The following is a 20899-nucleotide window of genomic DNA, read 5'->3' on the forward strand; positions in this document are numbered from 1 at the left end:
AGGGTTTTCAAGTCGCTCTTTCTTGTTCTGAGGCTATGTTTTGTTAAAATCAATGCTCTATCTTTCAATTTGAAGTCGAGTGTTGTATGTTAAATCTAGTTGCTTTGCATAAAAAGAAAAGAACTTATTATGGACACATAGAGCTTGCTACTTTGAGGTGCAAGGGCTAGTTGTCCCACGAATATTGTGAACTTCTAGAGCTTGTTGGCTACGGAGATTAAAGATTGGATCCTCAATGAACAAAAACTAAAGGAGAAGTTTATGATACGTTGAAGTTGGGGACAAGTTGTTGTTACAAACACTGTTCAACTAAAATTTGATGCTTATGAGTTCGTCATTCTTCAATGAAGTTGTTGTTCAATGTTTTCATTGCAAGTTGTTGGTTGAGCTTGTTAAGAAGTGGTAATCTATGGAACTCGCCAGTCTCGTTGCAATAGTTGTGAACTCTTGAGCCATTGCTCTATATTTTGCTTCAGTACTAGAATGGGCAATTACACTCTGTTTCTTATTTTTTCATGTAACTAAGTTGTCTCCAACGAGTATGCAGTAACTAGTAGTTGACCTTTTATCATCTGGAGATCCACTCCAATTAGTATCTGTAAATGCTTCTATCTTAAGGTGACCGTCTCTGGAGAAGAGTAAATATTTTCCTGATGCAGATTTCAGATATCGTAATATTCGAAAGACAATATGTAAATGAGTCTCGCGAAGATCATGCATGTACTGATTAACCAGACTAACCGCATATGCTATATCTGGTCTGGTATATAAGAGATAAATGAGTCTTACAACTAATTTTTGATTTATTCCCATATCAACTAATGTACCACTACCAGCTTGTAGTTTGTGATAATTTTCAATAAGGAATTCTCCTGCCTTGCAACTCATCATACTAGTCTTTTCTAATAAGTTTAGAATATATTTTTTTATAAATGAAAATTCCTTCATTAGATCTAACAATCTCAATTCCCATGAAGTACTGTAATTTTTCTAAATTCTTGATTTCAAATTCTCGAACAAGAAGTCCCTTTAGTCGAGACATATCTTTTGTATCATTTTCAATCATCACGATACCATTTATATAAACAATGAGAAGAATGATTATACTCTCACAATGCTTGATGAACAGAGTATGATTAACATTGTTTTACTAATATTTTAAAGAAATCATAACTCTTCTAAACCTTTCAAACTATATTTTTGGAGACTGGTTTAATCTATACAAGACTTTCTTTAATTTGCAAACCTTCCATTGTGTTCTTTCATCTTTAAATCCAGTTGGAATTTACACGTATACCTCCTCCTCTAAGTTCCCATGGAGAAAGACATTTTTCACGTCAAACTGGTACAAGTCCCAATCAAGATTAGCAGCACAGGATAGTAATATTTTGATTGTATTCATTTTTGCGACAGGAGTACAGATTTCCTGATAGTCAACTCCATAGGTCTGAGTAAATTGTTTAGCTACTAATCTAGTTTCTTATCTTTCAATCGATCCATCTGTTTTGTATTTTACAGTTAACACCCATTAGCAACCAACCATTTTCTTTCCTTATGGGGTTAAAACAAGTTTTCATGTTTTATTTTTTACTAATGTTTTCATTTATTCAATCATCGTTTCCTTTCATTTGGGATTTTTAATGCTTCTCTCCAATCATATGGAATAGACACAGAAAAACAGATAAGACAAAGGCTTTATAGAAGGAAGATAGAGAGTCATAGGAAACAAAGTTAGATATAGGATACTTAGTGCAAGTTCTAATTTTTTTTTTAAGAGCAATGGGTTTATCAGATAATTCAAAAGAAAAAGATGACTCACCAGTATCTTCAGGAACTGGGGAAGATTCTTGACCTGAGATAGACTGTAAGATGGTTTTTCCTATCTTATCGCTCCTTGATTACCTCTTCAAGTCCAGTTTATCCAGTTGTATAGCATTTTCTTCTTAAACAAGATCTTCTGACATAGAATTCTCCCCCTGAATTTGATTATAAAGGGTTACCGAATTGGGTATTATCTCTTCCACATCACTCTCTCCCTGAAGAGGTATTGGGTAGAGCTGAAGTATGGTTTTGATTCTCTAAAAGTAACATTTATAGTCACAAAGTATTTTATGTACGGTGGATGATAACAATTGTACCCCTTTTGAGTAGGAAAATTATTCGACAAATACATGTCGGAGAGCTCTAGGTTTCAACTTACTCACATGTCCAGTATGGACAAAGCAAACACATTCAAACATTTTTGGGGAAACAGTATTGGAATTTGTACTTTGCAAAACTTACAGAGGACTTCTAAAATCAAGTACTCGCAAATGCATTTTATTAATAAGGTAGACTGATGAGAGAACTGCATCTCTCCAATAACTCTTAGGTAAATTTATAATGAACATCAGTGTCTTAGGTATCTCTAGTATATGTCTGTTTTTCCTTTCAGCAACCTTATTCAATTCACTAGTGTGGACACAAGTTGTCTGATGAGTTATTTCATTGAACTCTAAATAAGTATAAAACCCACTATGCATATATTATGTACCATTGTCAGTTCTTAGGATCTTAACTTTAGTATCAAACTATATACATATCATTTTATGAAACAATTGAAAGCATAAATATATATCATTTTTTACTTTTAACAGCTAAATTTATGTTAATCGAGTGCGATAGCCAATGAAAGTACAAACTATTGATGACCAGATAAAGAGATTTTGAGTCTGTCCGCGCACATCAGAATGAATAGTTATAAAAGGATTAAAACTTCTATTATGTTTAACAAGTTCAAATGAATCACAAAATAAAGAATGCAAAGAAGTTTTCTTAAATAAAGTATGATAATTTTTCTAAAGTAAAACAAGAATGGTGTCCCAACCGCCGGTGCCATTGTACTATTTCTATATTGACTTCCTTGTTCTCAATGGTCGCTTGATTCCCAATTAGGTTTTAACTTTTTTTCAAGACATATAAGTCATCCTGCAGTTTACTAGTGTCAATCATCTTCCTTGTTCAAATATCCTAAAAAATACAATAATAAGAAAAAAATTAAATTTTACAGTTTAGATCTCTAGTAATAGCACTGATAGATAAAAGATTATTAGAAAAATTAAACACATGTAAAACTGAAAACAATGTAATAGTCAGAATACAATTAATAGAATCTGTTCAAGACACAGGAATATATGACTCATCTGCTATACGAACATTCTCTCATTTAGTACAAGAAAAATAGGTTAGAAATTTAGTAAAAGAGTCTGTCATGTGTCTGTTAACTTCAGAATTTATAATCCAAATATCAGGAGTGGAAATAAGAGGGAGAGAAGAAATACCTGATTTTACCATATTTGATGCACTAATAGTTGTAAAGAGTTGAGTTGAGACAGAATACGCTTTAAACTTTGAAACTCTTCGGTTAAACAAGTTTCAACCGTTGGTATGTCAGGTATTTCACTTGCCTTAACTAAGTTTGATTGAGCTCTCATAGGTTCACATTTCCTTCTCCCATGACCTCTAGTGGGCCGTCTATGCAATTTCCAACAAGTCTTCTTAGTGTGTCTCGGTTTGCCACAATAATCACAATTCTATTAGTTTTTGGAGTGATCAGACTAAGCAATTAACCCAACTTTGTCAACTAGTGTTATGTGGAGCATGACAATTCTTCTACTTTCTTCTCGCCGAATATAAGAATAAGTTTGTTCTAATGAGGGAAGGAGATCCTTACCAAGTTCCTGGACCCATATCTGATCATTTTTCATAAATTTGCTCATTTTTTATAATTTTCTGAAATTTGACAACATTTCTAGGACAATCTACTTGAAAATTTTGATAATAATCGAGCTCTTGTCATAATTCACAAAGTTCAAAAAAATATTGAGAGATAGTCAACTCTCATTGTTTTGTACTGTGAAACTTATTTTAGAGTTCATAAATTTGAGCATCATTATCCACTTGTGAATATGTAAGAGACACTGCATTTCATATTTTTTCTGTAGTATCAAACAACAGATATATTCGGACAATATGAGATTGCATCAAATTAATGAATGAAGACATTACGAATGAGGTTTTGGAGTCCTATATGTGATATTTTAAACAACTGACATCTGGTTTTTTCTCATCAGCAGTAATATAACTCTGCAATCTCCTAGTTTTGATAAACAGTAAATAAAATTTTTATCAAGATAATTATTTTCACCGAGTTTTACAGTATTTATTTGCAATGATTGGTTGTCAGAATTAGGAACAATTAGTTCTTTGCTTTCGTCATGTGTAAGTACTAGAAATAAGAAAATAATACTTAATATTGAATATCACAGAGAGAGAACAAACCTCATAAACACCACCAAAGTCAAGAAATTGCTGCGAGACCAGAGAAGATTACTGAAAACAAGAGCTGAAGTGTGCGCTGGAAAAAAAGCAGATCGCAAAAGAACACAGAGAGCCCTTGCTGGAACAGAAGAAAAAATAGCAGAATCTGGGCAAGGGAATCAGAAGCTTGAGATCAAAAAACCAGAGGATCCATTGCTGGAAGCCTGTCGAAGAAGTAGAAATCGTGCATGAACCAAAAAATGCGCCCGGTGTGCATGACAGAAGACACCATGCCTGAAGGAACAAAGGAGCAGCGGGAACCAGAGACACTGGGTGTGCGCGACTAAACAACGAACCAAAAAGCGTTGGGTGTGTGTGACGGAACCAGACACCATGCTCGAAGGGACCAGAGGAGCAGCGCGAACTAGAGGAGCTGGGTGTGCGCGACGGAACCAGACACCGTGTGCAAAGGAAGCAGCACGAACCAGCGTGTTGGGTTGGGTTGCGTGAACTAGAGAAGGAAGCAGTGGGAACTAGAGGTCGTGCGCAAAGAAGCAGCACGAACGGCCGGGTGCGACAAAAACAGAGGGATCAGGTAGGGCCGAGACGATCACCGAAATAGGGCGACAGGCCGTTGGTGAGGTTAAGACTCTGTTTGGGTAGGTGTTGAAAATATTTTAGGGTTTGAAAGAAACTCTGAAATTTAAAAAGCCTAAAATACTCTTATTTTACTCTGATACCATGTAAAAATTTAGGAAAAAATATTTATGTTTTTTTTACTATATGTTTTGGTGTTACAGACGATACATATATATACAAGATTCTTACATACAAATAGAGAAATTATCCTTATAGTAGAGATATTAAATAATTAAAGGTAAGAGTTATATAGAAAAAATATTACAATTATTTAGACAACAAAATATTCATGTCAACAGTATCAAAATGAACTTATTTGCTCATCAAGTCTCTTATGAGTAGGTGAGTCCCAACATGGTTGGACTTGTGATATTTCTTCCTAATTTGAAATTAAAATGTAATTCTCTGTGTTGGTCCTCTGTAACCATTTTCTCATTTTGATTCCATTAAAGACTAAATAATAGATTGAGCTCTTTCATACTAAAGCTTTTGAGATAATCAGGTCAAATCAATTACCTGATGCAATATCAAAACCAGATCTTTAGTTTGGATTCTGGCTACTGCTCTAAATCTTGCAATTAAATTTCAACTCAAGGTGTAGTGTAGGCTTTGCTTGATCCACACTTTTATTCAGGTGGGTATGTATAGGATGGGGCATGTTATAATATAAATAATATATTAAATTTTTTCCTATTGGTTTAAACTTTTATTATAATTGACAATCATATTTTAGATATTCCTTGCAAATTTAAGGATTATTTATATATCTGGTTCTTGAGCCAGATGGTAGCAGTCATAGTTTTCCAAGAACATTTCTCAAACCTAGTGATATTTTTTCTAAGAGATTTTCTTAGCTGAACACATCTGAAAATTTTATATACAGAGGGCTACTTGATTTAATAATTATAGGAGTGTTTTGCTCAGGGTATTGTGATTCACAGTGACAAATTCTATTGGTCCGAATCTCAAAAGGTTGTTCTCGGGTTTCAATTGACCTGTAAACACTTCAAGTTGGGTTCAGCTTCATTGCATTGTCATTTGGTATGAAGGCTACAATTCATTGCAATTTTTTTTCGATAAAACAATTTCTAGAACTTAGAAGAGAAACTAATTATCCAAATCATATTAGAGGTTCCATGTTGCATTTTTGTATCTAAATGGGAAATAGAAGCAGAAAAGTTCAATTCTATAGGTAAAAATTAAATTAATATAGATATGAGATTTGTGATTATTGGTTATGAATTATAAGATGTTGAAATATGGTACTCTCTTATTTATTTTAATGATTCTACTATCAAAATGTTTCTTTAATATTTTTCTTTTTGCTATTGCTGTCTTTTTATTATTTTTAGGATAAATTATAAAAAGGTCCTTGATATTGAGGAATCATTACCAGTTAATCCATTATTTTTAAGAAATAACAAAATATTTTTCACCATTTTAACTGAAGCAGAAATTTCAAAAACAGGTCATAATAGATTCTGGTACAAACTTTTTGTTCTTCTTGCACCCTTACTGCTACTTCTTTGCCATCTTAATTGAAATCCTAACTTATTTTGTTTTTTCAAAAGAAAAATTACTCATAATGTAGCTGTTTCTTTTTTTTTTCATTTAGGTATTATTTAAGATCTACGAAGAAATTTGACTGAATTCACAAATATATTTTTTATATAAGGATTGCATTAGTTTATCTAATTATACTCCGAAGTTAAAAGGATCTCCATTAGTTTATCTTTCTTTTACTTATTTCTCTATTTTTGCTGTCGTTTTGTCTTTCCAATTCTAAGTATTGAAGAGATCCATTTTATAGTTTTTGATGCATATTCCATACTCCACTTAAAGGTTGAAGTGGCTGCCTACTTGATCATTTTCATTAATTTCCAACTCGTTGATAATATTCTTGTATTTGGTGGTTTCAGATTTCTCTTCCCAGCTCTCGGAGGGCTACTATATGGTTATGATATTGGTTCTACATCTTGTGCTACAATTTCCATTCAGGTGTGCTTTATAAAATTGGGAATAGAAGATGATTTTTGATAGGTGTAGAATCTGAATGATATCATTATACCAAATTGTCAACTTCTCACTTCCCTTTTTTGATTGCCTTGCTTATCCTTGTAGCAACATGGTTTAATAGTTCTGTTATTAACAATCTGTGTGCACAAGTGTGTTCACATTTGGAGGTTAACTCATACAACACATCTGCAAATTAAAGTAAAGCCGGGAGAGAAAGAGAGTGCTAAATTTTAAGTTGTTCAGTAATTCTACATCTATCTGTGGAACGACCTGTTAATTTTTCTCTGTAAAGAACTTGTTACAATTTCAGCTTTCCCTTTAAATAGTTGTTTCAGGAGAAAACCTCAAAATATGAGAATAGCTCCCATATAAAAATTCAGGAGGCCAAAGATAGTGTACCATATCATGAGGCCTGCACTTTCCTAGGTAACCATGTAAAAGGGATGGGATAAATTGAATATTCATCACTTAGGGGATTATCTCTCTTTTTGAACTCTCTCTCTTAATATGAGTTACATCCTCAATATCTTGTAAGGAACATGTTATGTAGGCAGCAACTTCAAAATCTTTCATCATATGAATTGCACGTCGTTTAGGATTTTGATTTCATGCTTCAATAATTTATGCAACAAATCACATACATGGGATAGGACGCAATGTAGACATGAACAGGAGGGCCTTGCTTCCGTTGCTTGTTTTGATCCTCTTGGTCTTCAAGTGTAATGCTCTTGTTGAATTCAAGATGTAGTGGAAGAAATCGCTCTAATACATATATACAAACTTGGAGAAAGACTAATAACCCCAAAAATATTAATCACTTAACCTTTTGTGATTGTGTGGTGATCTTACAAATCATTGAATGCAAGTTCCATTATCTCTTGCTCTACTCTTGCTCTATTTAGAGTGTACAATTAGAGGAATCAAGATAGAATTTAGAACTCCATATAACCCATCAAGTGAAAAAAAATCTATCTCTTGCTCAAAAGTCTCCTTATGGAATGAGAGAAATCTTCCCCTCCACGACTCTGAAACCTAAACCTTTTGGGTTTTTTTTCATAATGTGTATATATATAAACTAAAGCCCAAAAGCATCTAGGTTTTAGTCTTTTGGGTTTCAATATGACTCATGGTGGGAGGGGGGAGGGGGTAGGGGAAGAGAGAAGGGGAGACCGGGTGGGGTGGGTGGGTTTAGTCCATAAATTGTATATTTTCAAATAAGAATTGCATTTTTAAACCCGCTTTGGGTTCAGGTTTTTATGTTATAATTACGAGTTGTGTTCTAGTTTTACGAAACTTATTTCGAACCTGACCAGTTGCCATCCTTATGGGGAAGTATTAGAAAATGTCTCAATCTTCTATCTCAATATTAAGAAATTTAATCTTTTTAAAAATATGGGATACCGGTTAGGGAATGTCACGGATATTAAACTTACTGCATAAATTGAACTAATAATCTAAGGAAAAGTTTGAAGATTAACAATTTTTGTAAGAAAGATAAAAGAAAATCAGAAGCCTCTGGGAAAGAAGATAGTACGAAGAGAAATTTGGAAAAACTGCTTCAATTATTATAAACAGTAGATTTGTGGGTATTTATACATAAAGATTAACTTATGCCCAATTAAAATTATAATCCTGCAATTACACAAAATTACACAACAAATATAACAACTATTCTAAGAGCTCCCCCTCAAGCTGGAGTATATAAATTTTGAATACCCAGCTTGATAATAGCATTTTGAAACTGGGTTGTAGCGAGAGGTTTTGTAAAGCAATCAGCAAAGCTTATGGGAAGAAGAAACTAGCATCAACTGAATTAATCTTTTATAAATGGTCTTCCTGAACAGGCCTTTTACTTAGTAGGTAACATCGATGAAGCTATTGCGAAGGCTACACAATTAGAAATTGAGAGCAAATTGAAGAAATGACCTTAAATCTTTGTGTACTGACTCCTAATCGAATTGTTTGGGATTCAGAAGTAAAAGAAATAATTTTATCTACTAATAATGGGCAAATTGGCATATTACCAAATCACGCGCCTATTGCCACCGCTGTAGATATAGGTATTTTGAGAATACGCCTTAATGACCAATGGTTAACGATGGCTCTAATGGGTGGTTTTGCTAGAATAGGCAATAATGAAATCACTATTTTAGTAAATGATGCCGAGAAGAGCAGTGACATCGATCCACAAGAAACTCAGCAAACTCTTGAAATAGCGGAAGCTAACCTGAGGAAAGCTGAAGGCAAGAGACAAACAACTGAGGCAAATCTAGCTCTCAGACGAGCTCACTACATGACAATTTATTTCAATATGCTTCGTGCGCTCGTGAAATACTGGATTTTCAGTAATCTTGATAGATGAAAGATTGTCACAGTACAAAGCAGTGGGTGGTGATGAAACTTGTAAATCATTAGGCAAATAAGAAAGCCACTGCAATTCACAAGTTGGCGTAGCAAGGGCCCTGTATTCAGCTTCAGAGGAGGACCAAGAAACCGTTTATTGCTTCTTGGTTTTCTAAGATATTAAAGCATCTCCAAGAAAAATGCAAAATTCAGTAAGAGATTTACGGGATTCACGACAAGCTCCTCAATCTGAGTCACTAAAGGTTTTGAGATGAAGAGTATTCTGAACTGAGTAAAGAAGACCTTGCCCTGATGTTCCTTTTAGATACCATAAAACCTGATGTGCAGCTTGCAAGTGTGCTTGAGTAGGAGTATCCAAAATTTGAGACTACTCTTGAACAGAATAAGAGATATCCGGTCGTGTGTTTGTCAAGTAAAGCATTTTACCAATAAGCTGTCTGTACACAATAGGATCTGTAAGAGAAACACTAATATGTTTTGTTTACGTTGACAAACATTAAGACCAGCAGAGGACCTTAATATTTCCAACCCAAAAAAATATTTAGCCTCACCAAGGTCTTTAATCTTGAAAGCATCATGAAGAAAATTCTTAACAGTCTGAATTTGATTCAAGTCATTGCTAGCAATAAGAACATCATCAACATACACCAGAATAACTAAAAAAAAAAAAGAATCAGAATGCTTGAAGAAAAGTGAAGAATCCGAATGAGCCTGCACAAACCCATGATTTTTCAAGACTTCAGTCAGCTTGAAATTTCATTGTCGGCTAGCTTGTTTAAGACCATATAAGCTCTTTTTCAGTTTACAAACTTGATTAGACTATATGCTTTGAATTCCTAGTGGAAGACTCATATACACGTCCTCATTTAAATTACCATGTAAAAAGGCATTGTCGATATCTAACTGATGAAGATACCAACCTTTGGCAACAACTACGGCTAAAAGAATTCGAATAGTAGTGAGCTTAGCAACCGAGGAGAATGTATCTAGGAAATCAATTTCTGATTGTTGAGTATATTCTTTAGCAACCAATCTAGCCTTGTATCTTTCAATAGAGCCATCTGCCTATCTCTTGATCTTATATACCCATTTACAAGCAATAGGATGTTTATCAGAAGGAAAAGTAACAAGATCCCAGGTTTGGTCTTCTTCTAGTGCCCTAATTTCAGTGTCCATTGCCTCTTACCAACATGGAATTTGAACAGCCTGGCTATAGGTGTATGGTTCAATATCTTGTGAAAGAGCAAGAACAAAAGGGTTGTGCATACTGGCAATATTATCATAAGAAAGAACATTAGATATGCAGTGCGGAGTGGATACATAATTAACATGAGGCTTCAGACCATACAAATAGTAATCTTGTAAATGAGATAGACACTTTGTGGATCTACTAGATTTTCTAAGGAGAACTGGAATAAATGAAGAATCAGGTTCTATGTGAGAATTATTATAATTATTTTCAGTATCACTTCTGGGTAGAGAATGAGAAGGATTATACGGTGATAAAGAAATGGATGTATTACCAGAATAATTTGAATCAGCAAAGATGGGAGAATCTGCATTACCTTGATGTTTTAGAGATTGTTGCACAATGCTGTAATATGTTATTAAATCATCAGTGAAAGGAAGAACAAATTTATCTAATGTTGTATGGGACAAAGGAGGAATAACATAAAAAGGAAAAATATGTTCAACAAATTGAACATCTCGAGAGACAAAAACTTGTGAGATTGGATGTCATATAGTTTGTACTCTTTAACATGAGCGGGGAATCCAAGGAAAAGACATTTAATGGTCTTGTAAGATCGACTAGAAATAAGATTGGAGGCATAACACAAGCAGTCAGAGACTTTTAAATGCTAATATTGAGGAATTTTATTGAATGCAACTCAAAAAAAGTATTATTGTTGATGACCGGAGAAGATAAAATATTTATCAAATAGGTTGCATGCACAATCGACCCAGAATTTTATTGGAAGATTGACTTGGAATTTCAACGATCTTGCCACATTCGTTATGTGTTGATGTTTCCTTTCAACCACACCATTTTGTTGCGGTGTGTATGGACAAGTACATTGATGAATTACCCCCTTTTTTGCATAAAATTTTGGCATTTTAAACTCCTGTCCATTATCAGATCGAACACATTTAATTTTTGTCTTAAAATGAGTTTCTACAAAGGCAAAGAAAGTGACTACAATTCCTCTTGCCTCTGCTTTGGTTTTCATGGGGTACAACCAAGTATATCTACTCTTGTTACCAAAAAATAATGATGACCATAAAGAGAAGCAACATTTATAGGATCCCTAATATCAACATGGATAAAATCAAAACAATTACTACTTATTGAATGACTGACAGGAAAGAAAGACCTTTTTTGTTTAGCAAGATGGCATACATCACAAGAAGAAAAAGAACTAGGAACATCATATTTATTTATTTGATGAAGAATTTGAAGTCTCGGGGCTGAAGGATGATCAAGACAAAAATGCCAAAGATTTTCATTAGTAACAGTGTAAGTACGAGTACAATCAGAGCAATTTGTGTTTACAAAAGAACAACCAACATAATTTGACTTAACAATAAAATTTCCAGCACTTGTATTCTTCAAATCTACTGCTTCAAGATAATACAATCTTTGTTGTTCTTTAGCTAAACCAATCTTCCTCGGGTTTTCCTAGATGATACAACAATCATTGTGAAATGTTAGGGAGTAACAAGAATGTTTTAATGAATAACTAATAGATATCAAATTGAGTGAAAAGCTAGGTGCATATAAGACATTATGTAAAACAAGTGAAGGTGTCACATGTACAAGTCCTATATGAGTAACTGGTATGGTTTGAGAGTTTGGCAATCGTATGAATAAATTATCTACAAGTCTACACATAGTAAACATTTCAATGGAACTAACTATTTGGTCTGTAGCTCCGAAATCTATGATCCATTCATTTTTTAGTTGTATGAAATGATAAAAGTAAAGTAGTTCCTGGCAAGGATGCAGATTGAAGGTTACTAAGGTTACCAGATAGTGTATTAATCTAAGGCATGGTGTTTGTATGGGTTGCAGGAATTAAAGGTTGTAGTATGACTAAGAGTTTCTGATATTGATCTCTGGTGAGTGAAAGAGGAAAGTCATCTGAAATATTGCAATGAGAATTAAGTCTCACCCGAGTTTCTGTTATATCTGAATTTACTTCTGTAGGCTGAATACTTGTTTGATTAATAATGGAGACATTCCTCTGCCTAGGTATATAACCTGAAGGATAACCATGCTTTTTGTAGCATTTGTCAACAGTATGGCCAACAAACACACAATGTGTACATGTTGGTCTTTTATTATTTCCTCCAAAATTCCATCTATTCTGTCCAGGAGTATACAAATTTGTAGCTGTTGTTGACCAGTAGTTTTATTTGCATATAAGACATTGGTTTCATACTGTGTTCCCAAAGCTCCAACAGTAATGCTCCTTTCATGTTGCAAAACCAATGCAAACACTTTGTTTAAAAGAGGCAAATGATCTAATATAAGAATATGAGATTTCACAACACTAAAAGACTCATTCAGCCATTTCAAAAATTTGATAATGCGGTTCTCTTCCTAATATTTTCTATCTATAATACCAACATGACATGTGCACTTAACTGGACATTGACAACTAGGTGCTAGTCTTAAGTTCGATAATTCATCCCATAAGATCTTTTATTTGAGTGAAATACTCTTTAACTGATAAGGTTCCTTACTTTAAAGAAGAAATGTCATCATATATGTCTGAAACTCTTACCAAATCACACTATGCAAACCTATCATAGAGATCCTTCTAGAGATCCTTCGCGTAATCAATCCAGATTACACTTTGAGTAATGGACGGTGATAGCGATTGCATAATCCATGAGACAACTATACTATTGCACCTTTTCCATGAATCATACATAGGATCATCTTTGTTTGGGACCGGGATAGAACAGTCCATGAACTTGAATTTATTTTTGGATATTAAGGCCAATCTCATCGAACGGGACCAAGAGTGAAAATTATTACCTGTCAGAACCAAGGAGGTAAGCATGAGCGACAGACTCGTTCAGGTGAAGGTAGAAAGGATTTGCTGTGACTTCCTCATTCTTTCAAGATTCATGAATCATATGAGTCTCCATAACAGATTTACTGATGAAATCATCAAGATTTTGATCAGAAAGAAGACTAAGGGTTTCTGTGAAAAATTGAGCGATTAACAAACCAACAAATTAAATTAGTGTGGCTCTGATATCATATTAAACTTACTGTATAAATTGAACTGATAATCAAAGGAAAAGTTTGAAGATTAACAATTTTTGTAAAAAAGATAAAAGGAAATCAGAAGCCTCTGGGAAAGAAGAGAACACAAAGAGAAATCTGGAAAAACTACTTCAGTTATTATAAACAGTAAATGTGTGCGTATTTATACATAAAGATTAACTTATGCCCAATTACAAATATAACCCTACAATTACACAAAATTACCCAAAACAAATATAACAACTATTCTAATATATAATGAGATTTGATTTGTTGTTTTGCTATATCTACCCATGTCTATGTTCCTCTTAAACAGGAAATTATTAAAAAAAAAAACAGACATATTAGTAAACATTAGATTTTATACATGATATTTTGATTCAAATCATTACAATAACAAGCCCCATTAGATCTAATATCATGAACTTTAGAAGCCTATTATTAATGCATCTACTATCTTTTGGGCCACAACTCATAAGCTTAGTAATGGAAGGTTGTTATGAAAAATCATATGGGTTTAAGAATCAGATAAAAAAGGAAATAGTGATTTCTGAAATGGAGGAAAAAAATAGCTTGAAGATCACTAAGAGTTGGTTTAAGCATGCAGCTGTGCACGAAGATGAATATCATGTGTTTGGTGAAGGTACAAGTACAAAGAGCACATGCAGGAAGACAAACTCTTGGTCATAATAAAAGCGTATTTTGTTAGAGCATGGGTTTAGTGTTATGTTGTAAGAACTAGATCTGCATGTATGTGCTAACATCATGTCTATTAGATTGCAAGTAATTTAATATTTTCACTGTTTGTTTGAAATCGTCTCTTCGAGCTATATAATTTAATAGTTAATCGTGGAATTTATATGTTTCATCATCTGATTTTTCAGACATTAGAATCTAATTGATACCTCTCTCCTGTCCTTTATTCCCCATGTGAGACCCCAAAGAAAGAAAAAAAAATCATGTCATATCTTATTTAACCTTTTCCTTTTTCTGCAGTCAGCTACACTAAGTGGAATATCGTGGTACAACTTGTCTTCTGTGCAACTCGGTCTAATTGTAAGTTTCTAACTGATTGTAGCTGTCTATTTCTATAATTGCTGATTATTTAGCGCTGGCTTTCTTTTATTTTCATTTTTTACTCTTCTTCTCCGTCCCAGCCACTTTTCTGTTCAATGATGTTCTTTAAAATTTAGTTATCTAGATTGTCGGTAATTCTTTTGCAGACCAGTGGCTCGTTATATGGCGCCTTAATTGGGTCTATCTTGGCATTTAATGTTGCTGATATTCTAGGTTGGTCCTTATTTTAAGTTCTTGCAAGTTTGATATTTATGATAAGATCTGTTTCCTGATGCAATTGATGGATCTGAATTGAAGGAAGAAGAAGGGAGTTGATTCTGGCTGCTTTCTTGTATCTTGCTGGAGCCCTTGTGACATCAGTAGCACCTGACTTTATTATTTTGGTGACTGGGAGATTTGTATATGGTATAGGAATTGGACTGGTAATAAACAATTATGCTCTTTTGACTAATGAACTCTTGACATGGTTGTGGGCAGCTGTGGTGTGTGCATGCCTGCATCTATGCATGTGGATAGCTATACATTTGCATGTTAGTTTTTTATGTCTAAGAACATGAACAGATACTGATAATGATGACTATTCATATTGTGTAATGATGTTTAACATATATTTCAGTAGAGTGTTTTACTTGAACCTGAGATCATGGAATTTTATCTTTTATCTATGAGTTTGATGTCAGAGCAGTGTATGCAACTATCATAGATATTGGTCAGTGCAGAGTGGACCACATTGTTCATTGTCTGTTTGTTGTCTTTCTTTTCATTTTTTGCTTACATTTTTCACATTCTCTGTGATAAATTGCATAGATTATGCTGAGTTAACAGAATTTGCAATCTGTTACGAGTTGTAGTAAAATTGATTATTTGTGGAACAGCAAACAATAAAAGAAAGTAAATACTTTTCCTAATCCTGAATTTCCTTGAGATAATTATAACAGTAGGAAAGGAAACCATTAAGTAAAATCTCTACACCCCATTTAAATTTCCTAATCCCAAATTTCAGAAATTAAGCAAACAAATATAATAGTCTATTAAAATCAAAATCACATAGTTTGTTTGAGGGTATTCTGGCGTATACTAAAGTTCTTCCATATTGGTTTATTTCTGCTTACCAATTTAATTTTAGCCATGCTTTGTGACACTACCATTTTGACAAAAGAATTATATACTGTTCTTTCACCTTCAGGCAATGCATGCAGCTCCGGTGTATATTGCTGAGACAGCTCCAAGTCAGATTCGTGGTCAACTGATATCTCTCAAAGAGTTCTTCATTGTTCTTGGGATGGTTGTAAGTTTTCGACTTTGCTCTATGGACTAGTGTATTTTAGGTTGTATGATCCATGCCATGGAACCAACAGTAATTGATTGGATCCCTTTCCCTTTTCTTTTGAAGCCTTCTCCACTAGTTCAATTTCACTTTAATGTTTTTTAGTTGCTAATACCTCGAATTTTGTGCAGGGAGGTTATGGAATTGGTAGCCTTCTAATAGATGTAGTAGCTGGTTGGCGGTACATGTATGGAGCTAGCACCCCACTGGCAGTGATTATGGTAATCGGTATGTGGTGTCTGCCACCATCACCTAGATGGCTATTATTATGTGCCGTACAAGGAAAAGGCGATATCCAGGCTTTAAGAGAGGCTGCAATCTGTTGCCTGTGCCAGCTAAGGGGTCAAGCAATTGGTGATTCAGCACTTCAACAAGTAGATGGGATCCTGGCTGAGCTGTCTCTTGTTGGTGAAGAAAAAGAGGTTACATTGGCAGAAATTTTCCGTGGAAAGTGCTTGAAAGCCCTTGTTATTGGTGTAGGAATATTAGTGTTTCAACAGGTACTTAACATTTTAAATGGTATTCATAAAGTGATCATATGTTACACTTTTATTCACATCTCTGATCATCTTTAATGACAGATCACAGGGCAGCCAAGTGTACTATATTATGCTGCATCAATCCTGCAGGTACACTATATATACAGAATTGGAGTTTCTGCTCTTGCATCTGATGAATTCATGCATGCCTGGAAGAAGCCTATCTTTCCATCCTAACCCAATATAATGTGATAGAGTGCAGGCTTTTCTGCTGCTTCTGATGCAACACGGGTCTCTCTCCTACTGGGTTTTTTGAAGGTAACTTCTTTTAGATAAAATAAGAACTTTAATGAAGAGGAAGTCAAAATAGGAAAGACAAGATATCCTCAAACCATAGAAAAAGAGACAAGAAAAACAAAAATGAAAACAGAAAGCATTCAACACAAAATGGAGATTCAATATCTTTACAAAGTATATAAAGACATCACCTTATAAGAAATCGGCTTTAGGGATTGATTGCACTGTAATAGAACTGTTATTGTTATATTTAAATAAATGACTTCTTGATTGATTATGTTGTTCATGTTGTATGATTCACTAGCCTCTTTTACTACTAATTGCAGTTGACGATTCTTTTACTGATAATATATTACACATTCTTTTGTGATTGTAGTTGCTTATGACAGGAGTAGCTGTGTTAGTTGTTGATAGACTAGGAAGGAGGCCTTTACTTCTTGGAGGTGTTTCTGGCATTGTAGGTCCTTTCTCTTCTTTTATGAATGTTTAGTTGTTTACTTTATGCTAAAATTGTTAGCTGCATGGAGGCTTTCTTTCAACAAAGAAGTTCACTCGTTTTCCAGCTTGTTTTAATCCAAATGCGAAGAACTTTTACAACATTGTTGTTCCAATTACATGAACGAACATGTGAGAAACAAAATCTTAAGCATGATGTCCTCTTACAATTTGTACATCTTATTTGGGTGCCAGGTTATATCTTTATTCCTTTTGGGTTCATACTACATTTTCCTGGACACACCATTTATTGCTGTGCTAGCACTGCTGTTATATGTTGGATGTTACCAGGTAAGCAAGATTTTTTTCTTGTACAGATTAACTTTTCAATCCAAGTTTTAGCAATTTTAGTATATGAAGAAATCATTTACACTCTATCATGAGTATCTCAGTTAAGAATCTCCACAATGATGGAACTGGGAATTGGTTTCTCAGCTTGGAAGGCCTATTTTTGTAATAAGATTCTCAATATTTATGATTCTGTAATGCCCTAAACTCAGAATTGAACCAATTATAACTCCGCATATTTATGGAAAATTCAATAAATATGCAAATTCAAAACAAACCTTTAACTTAACTATAGCATATCTTGAAAATTTAATAATTCATAAATTCTTTACATTGAAACTTTATCTCAAACCTCGGAAAATTTAAAATCTTCAAATTAATTTCTCAATTCAAATACGAAATTCAATTAGTATATTTTAGTTCTCTAAATCAGAACCCTCAATTACTGATACATCCCAAGTTTCCTATGTGCGCGCCTTATCTTCAAAATGTATAAGAAAATAAAAGATAGAATGAGTTCATAGATAAGTGGATAATAAAAAATTTAAACCAGTCGGATTGAACAGATTTTACTAATTATACCGAAAATAAATCTAGTACATAGTAAAAAAACTGAAGTTGTAAAATAATTCCAAATCATTTTCAAGTTAAACTTCACAACTAAGTAAATAATCAAAAATCTAAACTAATCAGATTAAGCAGATTTTATGAATTATAGCAAAAGTAGATAAATTAAGTAGTTAAGAAACTGAAGTTATAAAATAATTCCAGATCATTTTCAAATTAAATATTTAGGATAATTAAATTAAGTCTTAGCAAAATATTGAATAAGAAAACATCACAATATTTTATAGTTATGACCATATTATATTCCTGTGAAAAGACTCATAATCATAATTAATCCTTATGGTGTAGGTACTACATATATCCTTGTTTCAGAGTTTAGAATCATATATCCCTACATTAGGAGCCGAAAAATCTATTTATAAGTTTGTGTCAATGTTTATCCTCATTGGCAAAGTCAGATTATAGTTACACTGATTTTTAAAATAAATTTATAAATCACCTCGTATTTTCGTTAAAGCAGATAAACCGTCTTTTATTTTCATCAAAATATTTAACTTCATTAAATACATCAATTTTCGACTCTATCAAAATAGATACTTGATTTAGAGTTTGTATTCAAATAAATAATTGTAGATGATTATGTGTCTTTAAAAAATTGGATAATTCATAGATAGTTCAAAGGTGAATAAATAGTGTGATAATTTTATAAAATTTAAAATAACTTTTAGATATTATAAAACTCTAGAATATTATTTCAAAAAAATTATAAAATTCTAGAATAAGCTCGCGGTTACTGACTTATAATGCTAAATTCAAAATTCTTAATAAAATGATAAAAACTTTTTAAAATCCTATTCATTCATTATATCGAATGAATATTCAAAAAATTCCAATAATACATATACATGTTGATAGAAGTCTAATGTATGATTTTTGTGATTTAAGGGGTGTCTAGGCATACCGTTTATTTCTTCTAACTTAAAATTCATTAAACTTCTTAGGATTTAAAACAAACTTATTATTTTTGAAATTCACAACTCTTTTTATTTAACCTAATAAACCCCAATATTAATATATGGCAAAATTTACATATTCACAAATTTTCAACCACAATATCAATTTTAGCATCCAAAAATTATTCCTTTGAAATTAGTATTTAGATTATCATATTTGTATGATGTGCAACCAGTTTTAAAATTTAGTTCTCCCGATGCAGATCAAATTAAAGAATGATTCTTAAATATCCATGAAATAGAAATATAGAACTATAATTTAGAAGAAGAATCAATCAAAAGAAAAAAAGGAAATAGAGATTCACAACCCTAAAACATTTGTTACGATTTGAATTTTTTTCCAACAGACCTAAATATTCAAAAATTCATAACTTCCTCAATTCTCATGCAAATCATACAATTTTGTTGTTTATGGAAAGTTAATGATGTCCAGGTTATAATTATATAGTTTTATGGCTGAACATTGATCAAAATATGTGAAACCGCCGCTGGAAAGTCACTGTTCTATACATTAATTACATAGAGTGTATTTTATCGTAATGCTCTTTAACCTAATTACATTCTCTCTTTAACATAAATCAATATCTAGTACCTAAATAACCAATAGAAATAAGGTTCTACATGCATCCTACCGATAATAAGATGAGAAATGTAAGAACATGCTTAGAAAACATCCTAAACTCAAGTAATATGTTATATGTAAGAACATGAGAAATGTAAAAATTCCTCAAATGATTAGAAAAGTGAAAGAAAAAGACTGAACCAAAAACATCCTAAACTTAAGTAATATGTTATATGTAAGAACATGAGAAATGTGAAAACTAAACGGTTATTATAAAAGAACATGAGAAATGTAAAAACTTAACAGTTATTATAAAATCACTTTCTAATAGTGAAAATATTCAATCATGGCTTGTCCTCGTTCTGCATCATTAAGGTCAATAAACCTTTTGTCATCTTCCTTTTATTTGTGCATGTTCTCTTGATACTTTTGCGTTGAAGTTGCTAATAGAACTACTACTAAAAAGTATCTCTTCAACCAAAAAAAAAAGAATAACTATGTTCTATAATGTTCTATTATTTTTCTTTCTATGTGAATTAATTAATAATTTCGGTCCAAAATATATATTTTTTATTCTGTGGTTTTTAATTTGTTTTTTAGTTATCCTTTGGTCCTATTGGTTGGCTGATGATATCCGAGATATTTCCTCTACGCTTGAGAGGACGTGGACTCGGCATAGCGGTGCTTGTGAATTTTGGTGCAAATGCTCTTGTGACTTTTGCATTTTCACCTCTGAAGGTACTTCAGCGGCCTCCTGCTTTTTTCTTTAAACAATCCAACTTTTCTATTCATTTACTTCTAATGCTTCTCAACTACTTCTCTTCATTTTTCTGGGTAAAACATATTCTTGGTTAATATATTTTGAGATTACATTGTTATGAACCATCTCAAACCATATGATATTAAGTCGTCCATTTGAGGAATTTTGAAATGCTTTTTTCCCTTAAGCTATGTTGGTGTCTTATGTTTAGGTCCTTTCTGCTATAACTGGTAGAGTGACTATAGTGGGAAGAAGGGGAATATTAGTGGTGAAAATTCCTAGAAATTACATTTCTTTGTTGAAGTTATTGCAATCTCTAATTACAGTGCTTGCTGTACATTTCTGGATTTTTTAAGTGCCGTTTTGGTTCTGGTGCTTGTTTGCCACTACTAATATTGTGGGGACTTAAGTTGGTTTCTGTTATGCCTCCTGAAATTGAG

At 33.0% G+C, this 20899-nt stretch overlaps 1 protein-coding gene across 2 annotated transcripts in view; it reads left to right on the forward strand.

Annotated features, from left to right (window-relative positions):
- VGT1 (vacuolar glucose transporter 1) overlaps positions 1-20899 on the forward strand; it is a 43996-nt gene that overhangs the window by 19052 nt on the left and 4045 nt on the right. For both annotated transcript variants that reach the window (XM_088219827.1, XM_088219829.1), the window contains 11 exons: positions 6858-6936; positions 14591-14650; positions 14818-14884; positions 14969-15093; positions 15858-15959; positions 16130-16498; positions 16580-16627; positions 16733-16795; positions 17151-17231; positions 17465-17560; positions 20300-20437. In XM_088219827.1, coding sequence (XP_088075953.1) covers positions 6858-6936; positions 14591-14650; positions 14818-14884; positions 14969-15093; positions 15858-15959; positions 16130-16498; positions 16580-16627; positions 16733-16795; positions 17151-17231; positions 17465-17560; positions 20300-20437 — 1228 coding nt within the window. The remainder of the gene's footprint in view (positions 1-6857; positions 6937-14590; positions 14651-14817; positions 14885-14968; positions 15094-15857; positions 15960-16129; positions 16499-16579; positions 16628-16732; positions 16796-17150; positions 17232-17464; positions 17561-20299; positions 20438-20899) is intronic.

Source organism: Carica papaya, chromosome 1 (genome assembly GCF_054855325.1).
Source record: "Carica papaya isolate Zhongbai chromosome 1, ASM5485532v1, whole genome shotgun sequence".
Taxonomy (NCBI): domain Eukaryota; kingdom Viridiplantae; phylum Streptophyta; class Magnoliopsida; order Brassicales; family Caricaceae; genus Carica; species Carica papaya.